This window comes from Thunnus thynnus, chromosome 16 (genome assembly GCF_963924715.1).
Source record: "Thunnus thynnus chromosome 16, fThuThy2.1, whole genome shotgun sequence".
Classification (NCBI taxonomy): domain Eukaryota; kingdom Metazoa; phylum Chordata; class Actinopteri; order Scombriformes; family Scombridae; genus Thunnus; species Thunnus thynnus.
Genome location: NC_089532.1, coordinates 21,472,854 through 21,496,352, shown reverse-complemented (window position 1 = coordinate 21,496,352; position 23,499 = coordinate 21,472,854). Strand labels below are relative to the sequence as shown.

Below are 23,499 nucleotides of genomic sequence, written 5' to 3'. Positions count from 1 at the left end.
GTCTTGTTGAACAATAAACTATCGCTGTAAGCCTTTTCGGACAATCTGGAACACATTCTCTCAATAATCTAAATCATATCCACAGTCAGACGCATCAAAAGAGGTGGTCCGTGGCTTCTTTTTTTTTTTTTTTTAATTCAAAGGCTTCAGCGGGACAAAAGCCGGTGATGATTTGAAGTTGAACAAGTGAGGTATTGTTACAAAGAAAAGAAAACAAAGTTTCATAAATAAATAAGAAAAGGCAGTTTATGAAGGTGAAATCAAACATGTTATAAATCTCATAAAACTCACGGACATGATGCTGTGTGCAGGAAAGAGCTTCACTCTGACCATCACTGTGTTCACCGGACCGCCACAAGTGGCCACCTACCACCGCGCCATCAAAGTCACTGTAGATGGGCCCCGGGAACCACGCAGTGAGTACACACACACACACACACACAAACACACAAACACACACACACACACACACATCACACAAACACTACTATTGTTGTTTCTGAAATGCATTGTGGTGTGATGTGAGGGCTGCAGAGCCACCCAGTTGAAGCAGCTATTCCTGGTTCTGAAAGTGGGGGGTGTCAGTGACTCTACAAGCTGAAAGGTCTGCGTGAGTCATATGCAGATAATATATGAAAATCTAACACTGTGAGCATGTGTGAATGTGTGTGTGTGTGTGTCTGTGTGTGTGTGTGTGTGTGTGTGTGTGTCAGTTAGAAAGTCGTCACATTCAGGGGGGGAGGGGGGGAGGGGGGTAAAAATCTGTTCACACCATCAAAAACAATCCGGTTTCCACTGAATCTGTTTAAGGGTTAAGACCAGAATTAAAACTAGTTATTCTTGTAGTGGTTGTGATAGGTCTCTAGAATAAAAGTAGGGCAGTATATTATCGTCACAAGTATTCTTGATCTGGTTTATATGTGTGTATGGTCTTTCATAAGCTACTTTTGGGGACAAATTTCAACGTAGGATCATTTACTTTGGGACAACTTGTCAATTTGGGGGCAAAAGCCACGTCCCCAGTTGGGGAAAAGCTGATTTTTTTGGGTCAGTGGTTGAGGTTAGGGTTAGGCAAGTAGTAGTGGTTATTGGTTAGGGTTAGGGTAAGTCTCCAGGAAATTAATGTAAGTCTATGCAATGTCCCAGAAAGTGACCATGATCTGATATGTGTGTGCGTGTGTGTGTAGCAGGGCCACATGGACAGGCCCAGTCAGAGGAAACTGTAAAGCATATTAAGGCATAACCCAAGACCGCTAAGAGGAGCTAAGTGAGTCTCCAAGCCGCAGGTGGCTCAGCTCAGTGGATCCCCCCCAACCCCTCCCCCCTCCCTTCCTCCTCACCCACCCCTCACCCCTACCTTCCCCAGTGCTGGTCAGAAGGGTCGTACCTGACCCGACCACATAAGTGGCTCGTTGATTTAACACGGGGCAGACTCCGGGCCACTGTTAGCCCTGGCATGGAGGCCCGGTGTGCTAAAGCTGTTAGCGCCACCGGTCAGCCGCAGCTACATGTGGTTTAATACTGCTGGTGTGAGAGGGTAGTGTTACTCAGATGAGTCAGGGGCTGATGGCTGGAGCTTTTTCTGAATGCATGCATGAATTTTTTTTGTTGAGCCCAAGGTGGGATAGACGAGAAGGTATAAGATTTCATGATGATTCCTATGGAGAGGTCCAGCTTTTAATGGTTCTAGTGCGCAGAGTTTTAGAGGTGTCCCATCGAGTGGGTGGCTGAGGCTTGTGCTCATATCTGTGCAGGGGGATATTTGGGACAGGGTGGATTTAGCTCAGGCAAAAGAGAGAAAGGTAGCAAGTGCCACATGGGGGGTGGTGGTGGTGGTGGTAGGGAGGAGGAGGGGGGGGGGGGGGGGGGGGTATGCCTGGCAGAGAAGAAGCCGAGGGGCACATAGAGAGGGGACCTCACCCCTCCTGCCAGGCTGGACGCTATTTACAGAGGCATAAAAGAGAACAGTGACTGCAACGGAGGGAGGGACTAGATAATAATAAACACTGTATGTATGTGTGTGTGGATGGTTTCAATTTTATAGTCTTTGGTTTGCAGGAGAAAGAAATGAAAAAGTTGAACGTGTGCGTCTGTGCATGAGTGCGTTCTCGTCTGCATCTGCGATCGTCTCGGCTTGAAATAACTGTGTGCATTAAGGACGTCTCCTGTCTGTCTGTCAACAAGTTACGGCTCCAGCTGAGGCGTCAGAGTGGCCGTGCTACTTTTACACTGGCGCTGGGTGCTATAAGGTGACACTGTTTAATATAGGGCAGGAGGAATTTAGGGCTCCATTAAACTCTGTTACACGGTGCTGGGAGGGAATTCATGGAAAGACAGAAAATAAACTTCTGCAATAGCTGATTTAAAAAAAAAATGCATCTGAATATTATTTCAATATGTACCTCACTCAGCTTAACCCCCTGGAACCAGAGATTGTTAGATTTGTGCAAATGTTTCAATGGCAAAGCTTATCTGAAATATGAATAATACATCCAGTTACTCCGCAGTGAAAACAGACCCGGCACCACACAGGAAATTCAAACAGCTGATCGCAGTTAATAGAAAAAGCATTTTTGAACGCACAGCATATTTATATTGTTGATTACATTGGTCTGAATGAGCTGTCAGATCTGAGACTGAGATGAGTTTTCAGTCCACTTCATTCTTTTGAAGGACTCGTGGCTTCAAAAATAGAAAATCGCTCGCAAGATGAGATAAAGGAGCTCTCATAAAGAAGCACATTCTAAGAGTAGCCTATAATATCAGTCATGTCCCTGTGCAGTCAAAGCACAGGAACACACACTACCATTCAGACATTATTAGGACCATAAAAATAATTAGATTCTTCTCTAACCACAAGGCACCACATTATATCGGCTGTACAACGTTTCGAGCCAAAGCAGAGAGGCACTTTTGCCAACACATAAAACTAACAGCATTTTTTCATTATAACTCTCATCCTCAGGGATAGTTATATAGCTATTCCAACGCTGCTTTCATCCCGTTTGTTTTTTAATTTTTCATCATCTGTATACCTCACTTTTTTGTTATCATTCATAGAGTGCAGACAGCCTGAAGCCTAACTTGGCCGCGCCGTGTTCACCTGTCCGCAGGCTGGCAGGCTGCTGGGCCAGCCTGCACTGAGCTTTACAGGCTGTTTGTGTAGGGGCTGCATTTGCATGGCTGCCTGCCGAGCCGCGGCAGGAGCTGGCACCGATGTGGGGGGGGGAGGAGGAGGAGGAGGAGGAGGAGGAGGAGGAGGTGGTGGTGGTGGTGGTGGTTTCATTAATGTTTACTGATCCAGTCAGGAGAACCTGACGGACAGGACTCCAGCGAGCGGCGACTCGCCTGCGGCAATGTAACAAAGTAGGCCTATACACGCAGATGGGCACAAATGAATACATATTCTCACATGCTCCATCCTCCGCCTCACACACACACACATGTAAATGGATATAAACACACACACAGGCACTATTCTGATCATGAACAGAAAGTAGGCTAAATGTTCAGCTAAGTATTTTTGTCTCCCTTGCTGCTGATTTCCTCATCACACATCCGGCATTCGTCATCATACCCCACTCCACCCCCCACTCCCCCAACTATCTGTCATACTATATTATCACACTTCTGCTGAGGCCAAACTGGAAGCACAACTGTTGCAAGCAGAAGCTCCCGCTCCACTTCTGTGTGAGAAGCGGTTTTAACAATATGCGGCTTCCAACAACAAGAAAGGACACGCTGAGCTACGAAAAGGGAGAAACGCAAAATGAATAAATAAATATGAAAGCAGATGACTTAAGTGTCGAGACCCTCCCTGTTTGTTGCTGCTATCGGACACCTTCCTACCACAACCCTGCAGGGTTATTCACACCAATTAATCCACAACTATATATTTGGTGTCCCTCTCACTCCCTCACTTATATATGACATCAGCCGCTGCCTATTTAAGAAAGGAAGAAATGATGAACTCACCACAGGACAGGCTGGGTTACAGAGATCAAAAAAGGGTCAGAAATATTTTGAGCTTGTGAAATAATGTTCATAAATAATTTGCACAAGGAAAGGGGTGGGGTGTATGTCACTTTTTTTTTTTGAGCCTGAGTATTTAAACATATAAAAAAAAACATTTCATAGAAAGTTAAGTTTGTCAATGAGTTAAAAAAAAAAAAAAACTTTCTGCACGCTTCAAAAGCAACGCTTTTGCAGAAAAGATCTGAAGATGTGGAGGGGAAAAAAATGAAATATGTTTAAATAAAATGTATGCATGATTGATTTTGAAAGTGAAGCCAGAAAAAAAAAAAGTAGAAGAAAAGGTCACTATTGTGACTCTCTCAGAACAGAAGCCGTTTGCCTAAGTGTGAAAATCAACACTCAAAGGTCAATTCAAAATGTGTGATACTTGAATTACAATGAACAATTTTCTGATTGGCCAATGAGAGTGCAACCTTTTGACTATCCACATGTTCTCACTCTAATTCAAATGAAGGCAAACAGTCCAGCCCACTCAGCAAAGGGCGCTGGTAGGTGTTTAGTATTTCATTTATTTATTATAATTTTTTTCATCAACATCGAAACCTTTCAGACCCTTTCTGCTCCCACTCACATGTCTGTGGTGTTAGAAGAAAGCTAGAAGTAGGAGAGAGTTTATTGAATGTTGAGGATGTGGGAGCTAGTTGTTCGATACCTCAGCGAGGTCAACGTGGTAATTTGTCTGATGACACAAGAAAATGATACATGAATACACCCTAAAAGCTAACCTAATTGTACAGTGTATATGTTACACCGGCATACATTGTGGTAGAGCATGTCACACACACACACTTTCCCACCCACAGGCCCGCACATCCACCGAAATCACACAAGTGCTGTCGTGTTTTGTTGCCTCTATTTATTCGGCTGGGTGTGTTCACACAGCTACAGGAGGAGAATGGCGGGCGTGGGGTGGGGGGGGGAGTCGGGGGTGCATGTTGGAGTTGGCGGGTTGATTCTATTTGCATTTGGCACACAGACTGTACAAAGTATGCAAATAGACAAACAATGACATTTGCTGTGTTATTTTTCCTGTGATATTGCAGTCTCTCTTTAGAGTAAACAAAAGGATAGCATGCATGTGTGTTGCTGCGTATGCATTTGCGTGTGCAGGTGCTCAGCTCACGCACCTGCCAGGTGCGTCCATCTCTTTAAGTCGGCCCCTGCGGGCCACGCCCATGCCCCACAAATCACATGAAAGGCTCACCCTCAGTGCGAATTGCTCTCTCAAAGGCAACTTTGATGTTTGAAAATGGAGATGGCTGTCTTTGAAAGAAAGGCCTACAGGTGTATCAGTGCCAGGGGAGGAGAAAAACAGTGGCATGTCTGACGCTGGGTGCTTTCCTGACTGCTAATGGCTTATCATGACACCCAGATGTATAACCTGGACACATAGTGGTCTATGCACACACACACACACACACACATACACACACAAACACACACACACACACACACACACACAAATAGTGGACGATCAAGCTCATGACCACCTAATTTATGATTTTATAGAACATAGTCTGCCTTAATACCACTCACAGACAGATGGGAACAGATAAAGGGAAGATTTTATGTCGTCAAAGAAATGACACTGTGGCGTCTGCCGTGACTGGAGGCCAGCGACTGTGGCGTTCTCCCTCCCTGGGGTCACTCCAGACGCGTCATACTTGGCCTCAGCGATTAGAAGTAGAGCAAATATTGGCCAACTGATAAATCCGCTGGAATGCAGCAGTGTATGTTGAATAGGTCTGGACTGATTTCAGAGAGGAACTTGTGTTCTAGGACAAAACAATCAACACATTCTGAGGTCTGAGGCTTGTGATGGGTGGCGGATGAGAAAATTGTCCTTAGGTTGTCTCTGCACACTCTCGTTGTTAATGACCTTTTAGGACATTTTTATGTTCGATATGAATGACTGTGGGACTGTTGCTTACAGAGTCAATAAAGCGTAATAGGACAGACATGAAAGCATCTTTAATATAATCAAATTTTGTTGTGGGAGGGTAAATAAAGGACTGAGATGGAAGCTTTTTGACCACTGTTGCCACCTTAACCACATCTAGAAGCTTTGAGGCTAACTCCCTTTGAGGGCTAATACACACATACAGACGCACACACATACACGCACAGCTGTTGGTAATCCTACTTGGGCTTTTGTGCTTAGGCTTTCCTGTGAAAGCAGAGCTAATTAGTCTAAATACCTCAACTAAGCAGAGATATAAACAAAGAAAATATACCCATTAGTCTATTGCTGGCACTTTTCTTCTTTTCTCTCCTCGCTGCCTCTATTTTCTCTTCGGCATGCTGCTGCAGCGTCAATGCACAAGTCTCTGCTAAAAACAGGAAAAAAGAAGAACATTGTTTAACATTTTGAAACGGCGCGATGTCTACTCCTCAGGCCAGTTGATGACTGTCGAGACACACAATAGCCTCGGGGTGAAATGCCCTTTCTTTTTCCACTCAGACTAAAATTTCCACCCTATATTTGCTGACGCCAGATAGAACACCCAGACGCAGTAGGAATTACCAAATTATTCACAGACAATCCCAGACAGTACTTTAAATTCACTCTGATGATGCAAGTGAGGCAGCGAAAAGACATTTTCTGAGAATCGCTGAAAAACTCGGCCAATGTCAGCTCTCTCCCCCTCTCTGTCTCTCCACCTACTCGCTACCCACTCCCCTCTAAACTCATCAGCCAAGCGTCTTTCCTGTTTACCTACCTATGAAGGGAAGTAAAATGCCCACTCTGTGTGTGCTCACTCTTCCTTATTTACTCTGACCCATACAGGAGGGAGCCATTACGACCTTTCAGCCGTAATTCAATAAAAGTTCCGATCTGCATTTAGAAAAATAAATGGCCCATGAGTGGAGGAATATTTTCTCCCCCGCTGCATTATGACAATAAACCGTTTTCTGTGTTGGGGCATCGGGGACGGGGGTGGAGTGGGGCGGTTTGTGGGAAGAAGGCACCTGCTGGTTACTGGAAAAGACGCTGTGTACCACCACCCTGCGGTTTGGATATTTATTTCTTCAGGCCTTAATGGTTAGGAACAGCAAGAAAATAATAGGTGTAGCAAGATCTTTCTTTTGCTTCCAGCAGCAGAGAAGGTTGTAATCCTCTGGGTAAACACAGAGGGAAGCCTTGGCTCTAGTCTTCAAAACGGGCTGGAAACATCACAGAAGAAGAAAGGTCAATCTTTTTAGCCTCATCACTACCGCAGCAGTCCACGGACATTATGATAACCTTAGAGAAAGTATTGAAAGTGAAATACGTGCATGCCTACACAGTGGAAAAATCACACATTTCACATTTCACACTTTTTGTTTGACCCACCTGGAATATAAATTGTCATTCTGTGGAACTGTATGTGTTTGGGGGCAAATGCAGATTATTGTGTGTGAGCTAGTATGCACTGAGGTGTGAACGCGAAGCCGTTTGACACATCTGCTGGCGTTGCATTGATGTATGTGACAGCGGCAGCTTGCTTTCCTTTCTCACAGCCTTGTGAGGCCCCCACCTTTCCCCCAACACCTCGCTGCTTAGAACAACCTGACTACCACGTATACGCAAACATGCACACACACACACACACCCACACACACACAGAGCAACCCCATTCACCATTAGAACTAAAATAACATACTCAAAGCAGCTTATTGCTTTAATATGATCTGTCACCGGAGCCAAATAGGCCTTCTGTGCTCAACAAGGCTAAAGTAGCAGCAGCAGCAGTACTGGGAAATATATGATGTCTGCAGGCAAGCAGCCAAAAAAGCCTGAAAAACATCCCCTCTCATATCACCCCCAACACGCCTCAACTCTCAACTAGAAGACAGTAACACACACACACTATAGAATAGCGGGACAAAAGAGGGATGATTGCTCTCAAATGTGCTACGGGCCTTATTGTATTGTTAGGGAATCCGGGTGCACTGGGCCTTATTTTGGCACCCCTTCACTCTCCTTGCCTGCCTCAACCTGCCTCACTGTAGGGCTGTCCTTGTGTGGCACTGCTTCTGTTCCACACACACACACACACACACACACATACACACAAACACACACACACACACACACACACACACACAAAGAGCTTTATCCCCTTATCAGAAAAGGAAGGCTGTGCTCTTTGCTCAAACAGTCTCATGTAGCAACTTCCGCTGTGAGCAGCTTATTTTCAGGCCTGCGAGGGGGATTTTCACACTGCTGATGTCCCCAGAGAGACTGATGCATCTGCCTGAGGGACCAGACGATCCCCCAGCTGTGGCCAGAGAGGGTGAACTATAGATAAAAGCATGCCAAAACTTTTACTGACCTCCTTCCAAAAGCTTAAATGGACATGTTTCCACAAAAAAAAAAACCCTCACCACTGTCAGTGCTTGACATGTTTATGACAAAGACTTTATCTTACACTTAGTTTATGTTCCAAGAAAGAAATAGTCTGTGTAATTCAATGCATTGTGCTATAGTAATAGAACTTCATACTGAAAGTGTTATGAGACTGTTATGTAAATGAGTGCAAAGTAGTGTAATGTCTGTGTGTGGCTAGCATCGACTCATTTAGGCGCAGACGAGACAGCCACAATCACCAGCCAAGGGTAAAAGCCACATCCTTCAGGGTCAGCCTCAAAACAAGAACTTTGATTCGCCCCACTGTAAATACCCAAATGTGTGATTCGTGGCCTTGGGAAACACAGTGGCAAACACACTGATGCTTTTTGAGCTGTGTGATGCCACCAGTAATAGAACGAAAAGGGAAGTACGAGAAAGGGAGTCGGAAAGAGGCAGGGTGGGAACAAGCAAGTCGGGGGTTCAGGTCCGCTAGAGAGGAGGAAGAGGAAGACAGGTGTACAAGACTTTGCTCAACAGATGTTGAAACGTTCCCAGTGTCTGTTGAAGCCAAACGGAAGTTTGCTTTGCAGGCAAGTAGGCCTCGCTGCAACATATGTTCAACTGTCACCCCGCATCGCGCTGTGCGGTTTCAAAAGCTAGATAAGGATCCTGCACTCGGTTCACATCTCCTCAACACTTGACTTTCGATACATGAATGCATACTGCATGGGCTTCCCTGACCTCAAAGGAAAGCTAGATGCATTTTAAGTTGTGGTAATATTGATTTGACTCAACATGAGCTCATACAAATATACTACTTGAGCAGAAAAACATCACACTAAGCTGCCATTTTGTAGCCTTCGAATTAGAATCAGAAATGCATGCAGACATTTTTTTGTGTGTAATCCTATACCATACTTACCGTTGACTTTACAGTCCAGACATAGTTTTCACTGTTAAGCGTGATACACGCACTCCAAATCAATTCTAGTCTGTTATCAGGGGCCTATCAAGTCCATTTATACGACGAATACAAATATTTACACTTCAAATATATTCAGTGCAGACTTGGGTCTGGGCCAAAGCACGTATTGCCCTTTGCCGTCCAGATAGAGTTTCAGTTTGCCCCTGAAAAAGCGCCCAGCCCTTTACTAAAAAGAGCTTGTGTTTAATGTGTCTCCCTTCGGACGGGAACATATGTTCTTTCTTTCAATGGAGACAGAGACAAACAGAAAGAGAAAGGGAGAAAGAGAGTATAAGTAGAGGAAAAAGTGGGGGATGAGGGCAGGAAACAGGTCGTATTGGGTGATCGTTCAGCTGTGGCCGTCAGTGTTTAAGGCCTGGCTGTCACCTTACTGAGCAAACACTGTCTCTGTGTTGAGCTGATACGGGCTTTGTGGAGGGAAGGCTGGGCAAGACTCAGTCGAGCAAACTCCTCAACTCGAGGTCTGGTCTCAAAGCATCGAGTGCAATCTCATGAAAAACAACTTCACACTTTTTGCATCACTTCCACTTCAACCCATTTCCATGCGCTTCAAAGCAGAAGGGCAAAAAAAGAGCAAAGCAGCATGTTACATCTCATGCTTTTCTGCAGAGAAGATAAAACACTATCAGGAAATAAAAAGACACGCATACACACGCACATGCACACACAAAACAAAGCAAGGCTGAGAACGGCACACCCATTTTCTTCAAAACACAGCCGTAGCCTTTCAGTACATCGTTAATACCAGACATTTTATATCAAGCATTTTATTTGTTCTTCATAGACTTCCATAATGCTTTCAGATGATGTGACCGCTACTCTGAGAGGAGGCTAGTAAATCTACAACCTTTAGCATCCATTTTGGCTCCGGGTGTGTATTGAGCGCTGCTGTTTAGGCCTCATGTGTGCATCGGCCCCCATCTCCCAGCTCTATCTTGTGGTTATGATATCATAACGAGAAAAAAAGGGCATTCTCTCCTAAGTGCACCCTGACACATTAAATATTCATCCAACCACAGAAACCCCTCTGAAATGGTGCCGGTGTGTAGAGCCGGCACCCCTCTGGCCCTCGGCCCTGCAGAAGTAGAAGTCAAATGTTTGGCGGTCGGACTAGACACACTGCGGCTACAGCCAGGGTCAACCGGCCAAAGACAGCGTATTAACACGAGGTTTAACTGGAAGATACAGGTGGAGTTTCGCTGGTGCTACATTTCAGAGACTGTAATGATTTAGACAGATATAAAAACTATTCTTCTGCTGTTGAATGAAGCCATTCAGTAAATTGTTTCCCTCCATTTCTATCTCCACGGCAGTGTTCACATCCTATGTCAATCAGAATATCAAACCTCTTAATTAATCTAACATGTGCTGCACATACAGAACAAAAAACTACAAGTCTCATCACAATCCCTAGCAGTAGTAGCAGCCACAAAAGCCAAAAGTGCTTTCCTTTAGTTGCTACAGCTACAAATCAAATCAAACTGTCTTAAAAAGATGAGGGGAAGGTAGTGTGTGAGTGTGTTTCCACACACATTGGCTTAATTTAAAAGTATCCAAGAAAGAAAGGCAGTGAATTGGGAAAAAAGTGTTTCAACAAATGAGAGAAAAACAGCGCAGAAAGAGAGAAAGAAAGTTTAAAGCCGCCTCTCAGTTGATTAGTGGTGTTAACAGCAACTGTGTGCCTTGGGTTAATGAGCTCCAGGCCTCATTCTAATGAAGCCTCAATCTGCTCCCCAAAAATCAACCTCTCACAGCCCACTAAACCCCCTACTGGAAGCTCCGTACAGTGTGTCGCCAAATGCAGTGTGTCCCTGCCAGCTGGAACGGGGCCACGGGATCCACAGCTAGGCTCAAGTGTGTGTGTGTGCGTGTGTGTGTGTGTGTATGTGTTTGTGGGCAGCTGAATGATCACTTTCATCCCTAAAGAGCCAGCCAATTCATCTTAGACCACCATTGGCCGCAGAAAAACTGACCAATTATCATTTTTTTTCCTGCCTGTCTGTGTTTTTTTTCCAACCAGTGAGCGGTGGGATGTATCATTTCCCTGACCTCAGCCGTTTGAGGTGGTGTAAATCTCTTAATAACTACACAAGGACACATATAGGGGCTATATTTGGAGGGCCGCTTCCCCTGGCCGCCCCTGCTCTGGAACAGACAGTAGCCACAGTGTCTATGTGGGTGATGGAGCCTGGACCTGGCGCTGTGTGTGTGTGTGTGTGTGTGTGAGAGAGAGAGAGAGAGAGAGTGAGTGAGAATTCTGGCCTTCATTCCTTCCATCACTGTTTAAAGAGAAGGCAGACTGGCCGTATGTGAGCATGAATAAAAAAGATATTACAGAGCGTGCGTACGCCCAGGATATGTTCCTGAGTAACGGCACGGAGCAAACTGGTGGGCCGATGGGTGGAATCACACACACACTGTCTTTTTCTTTGGGAAAACAAACAGCTGGAGAGCAGCAACAGAACTGCTGTCTCTGCTCAGACAGATTAGTCATAACTGAGTCGTTCTCTTTCTCACACACGCTCACACACGTAAAGTGCAACGTAACTGTTGATCAGTGGGTGGATTCGAAAAAAAAAAGTTCTGAAGCGTTTTGTGCTGCAGTTTGAATCTAGACAGCAGGGATTTGGACTTACATCACTTGACTTTGATGATTTCACTGCCTGCCCGCGATCAGACATTGTGTCTGTACACGAGCGCCTGTGTCTGCTCACATGTGGGTTGGGGGGCGTCGAAGCTAGATATTTCTATATAGTTCGTAAAGACAGGATGGAGGGGAGGCGGTGGGTACAAACAAATGGACAGAGCGGTAAACGAGAGGAAACTTTACCCATGGGTCAGCCTCTGAGGGAAGATATATTGCCCATGGGTCAGTGGAGAGAAAGGACGGGCAAAATCCATATTGGTCCGTCTGCCTTGCCCTCTTTATATAGTGATAAAATATTCAAATCCAGCCATTACTTCACATTAGGCTACTCTGTAGAGATGCCAGGGAGAAAACCACAGAATGTATACATGCTGGTTCACACACAGTTTTGGTGCATTGATAGTTACATTAAAATCTCTTCCTCCCATTAGAGGAAGAACCCTCATCCGGACTCATGTCTGACATTTAAGGAGTGTTCACATGTAGAGCATGTGCACATATACGTGTGTGTGTGTGTGTGTGTGTGGACATTGTATTTGTACATGTAAGCGTACATGTGAGTGTCTACATAAAAGGAATAATCAGAGGTGGTTGTTTTTTTCTTGTTTTCCTTACCATCTGATGTGATAAGGAGCGCTAAGTGTGTTGGTTAGTTTTCCGGGTCCGGATAAAAGAGGTGCAGGAGATATGCATCACTTACTCAGAGCTAATTCTCACCTCCTGCGTTCACACACACTCACACACACACACACACACACAAAAGCTCTCTCTCTGTCTTTCTCTTTCTCTCCGTTTATGTTTAAGACTGATGACTATATGGTCTGGTAGCTTTTGTCTGGGTGTTTCCTTCTGACTAAGTGCTGTGTCAGTCAGACCTGAATGTGTGTGTATGTGTGTGTGTGTGTGTGTGTGTGTGTGTGTGTGTGTGTGTGTGTGTGTGTGTGAGGGGTGGTTATTGGGAGCAGATCTCACTATATCTTGTTTTTCTTAAGCAAGACTGCAAGATTTAAATCACTTAACTTAAGCAATTCATGAAAATGCCTGATGTTGCAATTCATTCTTCATTATTCCTTACACTTTTGGGAAAACAGCATTCCTCAAGTAATTATTTTCTACCACTTATGCTATCGTTATCTGCGGATGACGCGGCAGCAGGTGCAGTTTGGGTAACACTTAGTGTCTAGCCAATGTATTTCAAGGTCTGCTAACATTCTAATAATATTTTTGTTTTGGAAGCAAGCTAAAAACATGGTGACAGTGTATCTCTCCCCCCCTTATATAACTTCCTCCTGTGTGAATTACAATGGAGGATATTGACAGCCTTCACAGCCCAAGTTGATTTTGCATTAATTACACTTCAGACAGGCAAAGAAATGTTGTTTTGCCAGGACATGTCAAACTGCCCGGCTCCATTAAGAAACTGGGGAGAAGAGAAGGAAAGGTTTTCCAAAAGGACTTGTGTTATTGTTTTTGCTATTTTGGTACAACTCTGGAAATATAAAGTGCCGTTTGGTGCCATTTTCCTTGTTGTGTAGGTGGTAAATTGGCAGTCCTTCGTTCTTCTCTGACCCGTCCTCTTTATATGGTTGTTTCAGGGCACAGAGTGAAGATAGAAGACCCTCAGAAGATGCAGTTCTCGGACAGGCTGTCAGAGATCGAGCGCTACCAGCGGACTATGCGGATAGGCCCAGTGAACAATAATCCCCGCCCAATCCACCAAACCCACCTCAGCACCACACAAGGTGAGGACAACTGATACATACAACCACAACCCACCAACATCCCCATAATCACCACAACACTGTAAAGCTAATATCCGCTCACATTAACCGCCATTACTTCGAAGTAAATAACTCCTCGAACAAGACAAACATATTTTGCTTTATTTGGCCGGAGGGTAAGTAATCTGTAATACAAATCTGTTACACATCAACACAGTACATACTGTTCACCCAACGTTAAACTAAGCCAAGTGCCCTTCATGTACGTTTCCTCCATGAGGGGCTTTTGAGTTCTGTTCCACTAATCTGGGAGCTCTTATATGTGTTGGCTGTCCGAGGGGAAGCTCATGTCAGCTCTGTCCCCGGATGCCCTGTGTCGGTGGGTCCGGGCCCCACAGCGTGCTGGGTTGAGTCTGTGGCCAGGTGGCACGGCGGATGCTGCCAACCGAGCTTGGCCTGGGTGCTGACGCTGGCCTCCGCACACCGCACACTACAGCCTCAGGAATGTAACAGCCGCCCGCTACCTTGGCAATCACGTCACTCTCAGACTGGTCGAATGTGGGGGTTGAGGGGGGCTGAGAGCTCAGACTGAGGTGGTGTGATGGAGGGGAGGGGGTTGTTTCAAGCTTACGTGTGTTTGTGTGTGTGAGTGTGTATGCTGTGAGTAGCTGCGTGGGTGATGGTTCGAGTTGGAGTTGAAGATGAGTGTTCATTCTCCGTCATTTGTCAGAACCTCTTTAACAGGATGACATGTCTGGAAGAATGCAGACTAAACACACACACACACACACACACATAGTATGCTCTCTTCTCCCGCCCACTCTCTAGTTCTCATGCCAGCTAATGAATCTCATTACCTTTGTATCAGCATGTTGCTGTGTACAGGAGGGCTTGTTTGGGAGCGCTGGGCCGTGTGTGGGTGGAACTCTATCAGTGTGTATCGCAGCCATACACCACTGTTTGGCCTTGCGCTTAGCTTAGCCAGTGCTGAGTCACCTATCTAACAGCTGACTGTGGAGAACACAGGGTCTTTTACCCTGCTCCCCCATGTCCTTACTTACTGTTGATATTGATTTTGTTCCCTTGCACAGTCTGTACTGAGCAGAAAACATGTCAGCCCTTTTAGAAACACCAATGACTGGTTACGCTGAAAATAAACAGAGTGGAGCTTCAACACAATACAGTCACTGTGATGATAATTTTCTGATGGTTTAGCATTTGGCGTGAGCTCTGTAGGGTGACTGCCAATAAAAAGCCCCCTGCAGCTAAGCTTATACAGGGAGCTTTAAGTTTCTGAGGGCTGACTTAAATATGGGGTGGGGGTGGTGGTGGAGGGGGAGTGCTCCGGTCGGCAGGGAGAGGTGTACAGACTTGGTCCAGACAGCAGATGAGGAGCAGCTCTTTGCTCTGCTCTTGTCTGCCTCGCACAGGATTAGGATAGGAATTAGAGCGTCATAGACTTATCAGGCTTCAAAGGGCTGCGATGTTGCAACACACACATGTACAGTACACACACTGTGAGCAGAAACAACACATTAACATCAGTTGGAACTGTCAGAGACAGTAAAAGGGCTCAAGCTTCATGTTACAGCTGCCGGTGACTGGAGGCCGTGTATGTGGATTGTCTGCGAGTGAGACGGAGAAGGGGAAGGGCTGTAAAAAACCACACACCTTAATCTGTGGTATTACCATCATGACGGCATACCGCAGGGCAACAGTGGTAAAATAATTAAATAACAGAGCAGAGGGCCCTTCTCCCCTCCCACCTCCTCGTCTATCTTTTGGAGTGTCTGAGAGTCAGACTGGAGATGTATGTCGCGGCACGGATCACACAGAGCGCTCCTGTATGTGTAGGAATCAGGCAACAGACTACAACGCTGCAGTCTTACAAGCGCAGCTCAAACTCAAAATAGGCTTGTTGTAATAAATCCCATTCAAAGAAACAGAGAGGTGTTTACATATAAACAGCACACACGTCTCTGCTTTTGGCAGCCCTGCCAGACACTGTTGTATTTTGCAGATACTTTTAATCCCGGGGCCTGTTTGTTTGAGAATCGCTGGGTGATAGATCGCCCATCACCACGTTATAATTAAATGGATTCCCGTCTCGCTGTTACAAAAGATGTTTTCCATTATCCCAGGATGGAACCTTACATTTTCCCTTGAAGGCGACTAAATAAGAAAATACAGTGTCATCTCCTCCTAAAGCCCCCTTGCTTCATTTTGTTGTTTGAGGCATGAAATACCGTCTCAGTTTTGTTGTCAACAGGACACGTCTCCAGACATCTCCTCAACACTACACAGGATTCTTAAATCAGACAGACGCACACATAGACGATTGCACCATAGGCTCACTGAAAATACAAAACACACACACGCACACACACATACACACATACACAGTTCTGTGCTAGTGTTGCAAGTTCTCCGCTAGTGCCCCAGACAGACAGGGTAATTAAGAGCTCATTACAGTGCATGCAGTGACAGGATTCCTGCACGCTGGCAGACGCTGTATACGCTGCTTGTTTTTGTTCTTCTGTGGCCACAGGTAAGCCTGCTAGACATGTAGAATGATTCTCAGCAAGGGCGGAGGGAATGTGTATGTGTGTGTGTGTGTGTGTGTGTGTGTGTGGTTGATAATGCGTGGTTCGACTAGCGCAGTCAAGCAAATATGACACTCAGACAATCAAGTACTAAATTGTTATTCTGGTTTTCAAAACCTCAAGTGTGGTACATGTGTATACTATATGTGTCTGTGTGTGGCATTTTTTTTCTTCCTCCTTCTGATACAGAATGTAGTTCATCATTTAACGTCTAACTGTGACATTGCATTTTCTAATATGTACGCAGTTCTCGCCAGCCTTAAGAAAAAGCAAACAGCTGATAGAAAATTAGATTTTCCTCAAAGTGCAAAGTGGAAAACAGATTCCAGTTTTACCTTGTTCCATTTTAAATGCAGACAAAACTCAACAAGCCCCTGGCACAGCCTCTAACAGGCAGCCGAGACGAAAGCGGCTCTTTTAACTTAAATGTGTTTTAACAGTGAGAGAGGAGGGGGAAAAAAAGAAATACAGCAGCAATTTAATCACCCAAAAAGAAAGTCCTGGCACTTTTGAGGTGGTATCATTTAACATGTTATTTGTTCCAACACCTGTGTGTTCCACTCTGAAGATGAATATCAGATACTAGCATAACGTTCCGCCATCAAGTCAAGTGCTCAGTGCTTTGATGAGGGCCCAAAAGTGTGTGTATGTGTGTGTGCGTGTCTATGTGTGTCTTTGTGAGTGTGAGTGTGCGCCTGTCTGTCTGAATGAGTGACCCATGTGGTGATGTTATTAAAAACGTCAGTAGGATCTTGCAGAATGATATATTACATACGTCATTTTTTTAAATGCACTCAACATTAATCTTCCGAATTCAATTTCAAAAGGGAGCAAACCTCTCTATTAGTGTCACTTCCACAAATGTTGGTACCGCTGGCTTCCTCCTGCACAACTGGCACACATCTGGTGCAGCTGTGCTTTGGCCTTCTTCAGTTCAGTATGTTCAGGCTGTGGCCTCTGGACTGGACTTTACTTGAGAAAGTCCTGTTTGATGAAGGACCAGCCCAATGTAGCTGAGCCCCTCCTGCCTCGTCCACAGTGACCACACTGTTTACTCCACATAAACAAGCTGGCCGGCCCCCCAGGTTCGAGGCGGCACTCTGCTACTGCCGTGGCTGAGAGGCTCACACTAATTCACACATCCAGAATGACATGATCAGCCAATTAGAAGCAAGAGCGAGACAGGAAATTAGCACCGTCAGGTAGCCACGGTGTGGACTTTAGAGTATAGCCGTCACACTAGTTGGGTTTCATGCTGATTTCTGCCAAACCCAAGCAGGAAGCTGGCCCTCTGAGGCCAATACAACCAGAACTAGCAGGAATCTGGACCAGTCCTTTAGACACTCTGTTTTACTTCTGCACTCCACTATTTACATAATATGTCAATGGCCGCCACAGAGTTTATTTGTTATGGTGCCTGAAAGCTTCACTTGTGGTTACTCTCTTTTTGTGACCCTGAGATGAATAATTCAAACTGAAAATGTTTCTGTTCTTCAAAAAAAAAAAGGAATCTTTTGAAGCCGCCTCCTTGGTTAAAAAAAAAAAGAAGAAAGAAAAAGAGAAGTGAGAGCGAGTTGTTTTTTACCAGACTCAACTGTTTGTGTAAGTTATAATTTCACATCAGAGTCAGGCTGAGTTTTACATTTCAGCAATTACAGAAACTACATGTGTGCCATGAACAGTCTCTATTGAGTCTGGGGAGAGGGGAAGGGTGAGGGGGGGGGGGTGGGGGGGCCAACGAGCTCTCAGAGAGAACATAGGATTTTTCAGCCCATGTGTTTGTTTTTGCTCACGTTATAAGTGAGGGCTCAAAAGACATATCAAATGTCCCACATAGCTGAGCCAAGGCCGTGTTCCTCCCCTCTCTAACACGCTCTCTTTCTCTCTCCTTCCCTCGCTGGCGTCTTTCTTTCTCTCTTGCTTGCTCTCTCACATTCTCTCCCCGTTGCGACGCCTAAGGCCTAAGCGAAACAGGAAGCCAGCACAAGGACCGGCATTCACTGTGTCTCAATGACACGCTTCATTACGGCAGGCGCATTACATGTCTCAGAGGCGTTGCTGGATCCGGAGTCACGAGGATGGACGCCATTTTGGCTCAAACATCTTCTCAGCCACCCCTTTCATCTACACATGCACTTCAAAAGCAGCGCATGTGTTTATTTGTGTCCTCCCCAAAACTTCACTGGCACCACCCCAAAGCTACTTATTAGTGACGCAGTCGCTGCTTCTTCCCATTTCAGCCTCTGCCTTCCCCACTCCGCAGCTCCGCCCAGGGGTTGGTCCTCTTATTAACAGGGGTAATCTGTGCCTCTGGTATTGACGTTGTCTGCCGGCCAATCAAAATATTTGAAGGAAATGTTTATTTTCTTGAGCGAATCGCACCAGCTGCTTGCAAGCCTTTCTGAATAAGGCCATTTATGTGTAAGAATTTGCCATTGTGAGGCATAGTGCAGGACCTCTCAGTGACTGAGTGCTGATTTGGGCCTTTGCAAAGGAAGTGGAGGAGCTCCAGGGGAAGCACAGATCTTACACATGCTGAGCCCAGTGCGGCTATAGGTGAACAGCCCAGCGTCAGCCCCCCTCTCTGCTTCTGGCATCCTTCTCCATCCTAATTGCCACTACAGGAGGTTAGGAGTTTACTATATCGCAGTATCTCAACAGCGGAGGGCAGAGTTATAGTGATACCACATGGTTGACTGGTGCTGTCGTTAAAATTAGAGCACCAGGAGAAAAAAAAAAAGGTTAGATAAAGTGCAGGTTTCTGTCTGTGTGGTGAAAATATTTTAAGTTTCTGAATTGTTAAGAGGCATGTACACTAGACATCTGTCCAACTCGAGTGCTTTGACCGCCCATGTCCACAGTGCTCCGTGCAAGTTGTCTTGTAACAACTGCACCGTCTCAGACCTAGAGCAAACAGCCCCTGTTTGTTTCAGCCCTCCTGCGGTGTGTCCGTTGAGTGTGAAGCAGGGTCCCACGCGTTGGGCCAGTAGGTCCTCGACCCTCCTTCGCCTACTGACAGCTTGGCTGGACAGGCTACCGAGTGTCCTGCGCTTCACAGGTCTCTTCACAGGTCTGCCCCTCCAATGTCTCGCCTGAAAGACCCAAAAATATCTCCCATGCACCCATCAAGCATGTTTTTCCAAGCCTGGTCTCACCGTGGTGAGAAAACCACCCCTCCTCTTCCCAGTCTTCACTGCTCAGTCAGCAGAGGCCAACCTGTGACAGGAAGACACATCTCCAAACCGCCAGATGTCAAGACAGTTTTGACAAGTCTGTCATGAAGGGTTTTTTTGGATCATGCTTTAGATTTCTATGGCACAGGCAGTGACTTCCTCACCCTGTGCACATATACAACCCACGAGTTTCTCTGCACACCACAAAATATTGAGATTTTACATTCCTGCACGAACAAAGTTCCTCCACTGACGTATCTCTAATAAGCAGATCCTAGTGCTCACCTATTGCTCATATTGTGTGTTACAGCAGCCCTGTGGCAGGAGCAAATGGAAACCCCCGCTTTGAAGACATGCAAGGTGGAGGAAGACCTAAGACCATGGCCAGGTAAGACACTGCCATGCCCTCTACTACTTCTAATTGTTTCACTATGCCACAGAGCTCTGTGTAACCCTGCTTTTGGTCAATCCTTCAAGCATCTGTTTTACTTTTCCTCATACAAATAGCTCGTCACAGCAGGATATAAACACAAGCAAGACTTTCCTAAGTTGACCCCAAATTTTTTGTGACTTTTAAGAAAGTCTGTATGTGCACGGATGTGCGTATGTTGATGAGATAATTGTTGTGTTTTATGGTTGCCTTAATCATAACGCGAGGCCCAATCAACAAACAGCATGTGAGGTGAGGTCAGTAGCAAGAAATGGCCTTAATTACTAGGTGTCAGCAAACACGCTCGAAAAATACACAGGAGATAATTGCGGCACTTTGGACGGCCAAAGACAGTTCACACCTTTCAAACTGGACTTCTTAAAGAACATCTCTGAGTAAACAAAGGATTTTCAAATTAATTTATTTTGATTAATAGTCAGTGTGACAGCCTTTCAAATTGAAACAAACAATACTGAAGTGGAGAAGCTGGAAAGGCGGGCATAAAACAGGGCGTGCCATTCGTTGTGACAATTTTGGAGTCTGTTTCGTTTTGCCCGTAGGGCTCTACTACATCCCAGAACATTCCTAGGACGCCACCACCCTGCCTGCCCTCCTCTTCTTCTTTTCCTCCCACTCCTTCTTTCTTTCATTTGTTTCTTGGCAATATGGATCTTTGCTGCTGTCTAACAGCCCCCTCAGTCTCCTACCCGTCCCCTACACAGAAACCACCACACCACACCAGACGTGCTGAGTCATCCACTCACACAGTGATGAGGACACACATTCAGACACACACACATACACACAGAAGAAAGAATGAAATGACTTTTAGATTTGGCTCACAGATCTTGCTTTTTTTCTACAATTAATCAGATATGATTCAATGCCTGAGGCCGAAAAACAGAAATATGAATTGGAATGGAATTACATATTTACAAACAGTATGTTACTGACTGTGCAAAGCCTTTTCTAGCTAGAGATTCACTGCGGAGCAAGACATCAATAGTGGTTTGTAAAATATGATTGACTGTGATGGTTACAAAAACAATTTTTCAAGACCTCAAAGTCTACATTTGAGATTCCAGTCAACAGTACAGAAAATATGACAGAGATGGAAGAAAGCGAGATGCATCATGCTGCTACTTATAGTCACATAACTTAATTGTTACAGTAACACTTTGCAGGCCTCAGGTCAGCATCACATTACTGGACTACAGCTTCCAAGCAACAACCTTTCAAAGAAAAGGATTTACTCAACAAACAAACATATTAATCACGTCACCTTGTTTGTTGATGCATTAGGAAAATCTCAGGTTTTCTTGTAATCACAAACTTCATTTTGCTTTGCTTGTATTGCATATCATAAGTTGGGAACATGCAAAATCCTTTGCGCTCACATGATAAAGTGCTTAACGTGGTTGAGGCTTCGGGGCTGTTGACCATGTTGCCACAGTACAGAGGTGATATCATTTGCATTCGACATGATGCTCTGGTCCCGAAGCCTTAGTGCTTAAATAAACACCTGGAGATCATTTGTGTTCATTTGTGTCTCCTATTCTTTGGCCTGCGCAACAGCAGCTCTGCCCTGGCATTATGTTGCCTTGTCATCATCGCCCTGTTATCAACAGTGACGGCTCATCCTTATGGCATTCACCACAACTGAAACCAGTCAGTAAATCAAAGAGAACCTCATTACCTCTGACGGGAGTTAAATCCTGTATTGATAAAATCTATAATAAAGTGCAGCAGTGTCTCTTTAGGGGAGATATGAGGAAAAAAGTTCGAAAACCATCTCACTGTACAGCACAGTGTGTCTTTACATGTAGCTGGATGAACCTGTGGTTTTCTCGCTCCCCTTTCCATCCCTCCACTTATTTGCCTGAGACACCATTCCCTGGGCGCTGGCCGTCACAGTTTGCATCAAGCCTGAGTAAACATTTCACAGGTGAGCGCCTGGATTTGCATCTCCCCATCGCCAGCCACCACATGCGGACACACGCATACACACACACACACACATAACCTGCGCGCAATTAGACACACAGACATCACCGCCTCAAACTTGCCCTTATGTTGACAACCAAAATCAGTTTCGCCCATAACCAAATGAGGCAAACCTCCTGTCATATCTGGGTTACACGCTTGACTGTGGACTAGTGGACTTCTTGAGTTAAGCAAAAAGGAGGAGGAGGACTCCACCCTTGGTGTTGCAGAATTAAATAAGTGCATGGCGCTATGCTTCAGAGCAAGAGGAGGAAAAAGAGAGCTGGAACACTATGTTCTCTATAAAACCCCTGATTCCCAGCTACTCGCTTCATAGACTGGGAACATCACAGACGGCAGACTGTGCCAGCTAGCCCTCTGGGGTCCATCCCCTCTCCTGTCCCTGCAATTTAGTCAACACGTTTCAGATGAGCCTAATGGAGATCATGTGTGGTTTTGGGCCGCAGAGGTTACAGGCAGCTACTACTAGTCTCAGTTAGGAAGACCCTCTCTGCCAAAGATACACCACTGTTACCACAGCCACAACAGCGAAGCCTGTACTTATACTGGGTGGGGGAGGGTGGGGATGCAGTAAGGTATGCAATATGGTTAAGTGGGAGAAAAAGCAGACTGCAAAACTTTGCTTCTCAATTACAAAAGAGTTTATTTAGCCCTCTCCTCCAGAGGGAGCTACTGTACTGCAGAGAGTTTAAGGTGGTAGCAGGCTCCTCCTGGATCACAGCCAAGAGGTTGATACTGCACAAGCCCATTAAGGTGTTGTGATAAGTGTCCAGTCCAGTTTCCCCTGACAGAACACAGGAGTCGATCCCCACCACAGTTTAGCCAACACGTTTCCACCAACTCCAATTAAATGGAGATCATGTGCGGGTTGGGCCGCAGCAGCCAGAGCCATCATGTCCCCACACCACAGATCCCCTCCCCAGCTTCACCCTGAAGCCTAAATTTAGCACAGACAGAGAGAGATGAAGGGACATAGAGAGAAAGAGAGAGAGAGAGAGAGAGAGAGAGAGAGAGAGAGAAAGAGAGAGCACAGGCTTTTTGGGAGTCCGGTAGGAATTAGTGGGCCGACTCCACTTCACCCGAATCAACAGCAGCTGAAGGCTTGGATTTTCCTCGCGTGAAATCAGATATGGAGCCCGACTCCGGTGCCTGGTAGACTCTGGAAAAAGAAACAGCCCCCCCACCACCACCAAACTCCCTCATCCCAAAAAGAAGAGGAAATTCAACTGCAGAAATGTGTTGTTGAAAAAAAAAAAAAAAAAAGAGTATAGCAGGGGCCATGGAAATTGCAAAGGAACAGATTTTTTTGTAGCTGAAAATGGACCCAGTTCTCCAGACATAGGGAAAAGACATTTCAACAAGACTGTGGCACGCAAGTTTGGCATTCTCCCCCCTCAGGGCTGTGGCGTGCAAGCGCTTGCTATTTCACAAATACAAGCTCTCTTTTCTCTGCCATCCAAATCCACATTTTACACTTGCAGTCATGTGGGCACATTGGACCCATGAACGCCACATGCGGACAAACAAATAACCATGGACTGAGGTGTTTGAGTGTTTGTGTGTATATG

General features: G+C 45.5%; 1 protein-coding gene across 4 annotated transcripts in view; it reads left to right on the top strand.

The window, feature by feature from the left end:
* The window catches only part of runx3 (RUNX family transcription factor 3), a 49,720-nt gene that overhangs the window by 21,533 nt on the left and 4,688 nt on the right, over positions 1-23,499 (top strand). For 2 of the 4 annotated variants that reach the window (XM_067613463.1, XM_067613464.1), the window contains 3 exons: positions 312-416; positions 13,596-13,742; positions 19,808-19,885. In XM_067613463.1, coding sequence (XP_067469564.1) covers positions 312-416; positions 13,596-13,742; positions 19,808-19,885 — 330 coding nt within the window. The remainder of the gene's footprint in view (positions 1-311; positions 417-13,595; positions 13,743-19,807; positions 19,886-23,499) is intronic. The other 2 variants (XM_067613466.1, XM_067613465.1) reach the window with 2 other exon arrangements.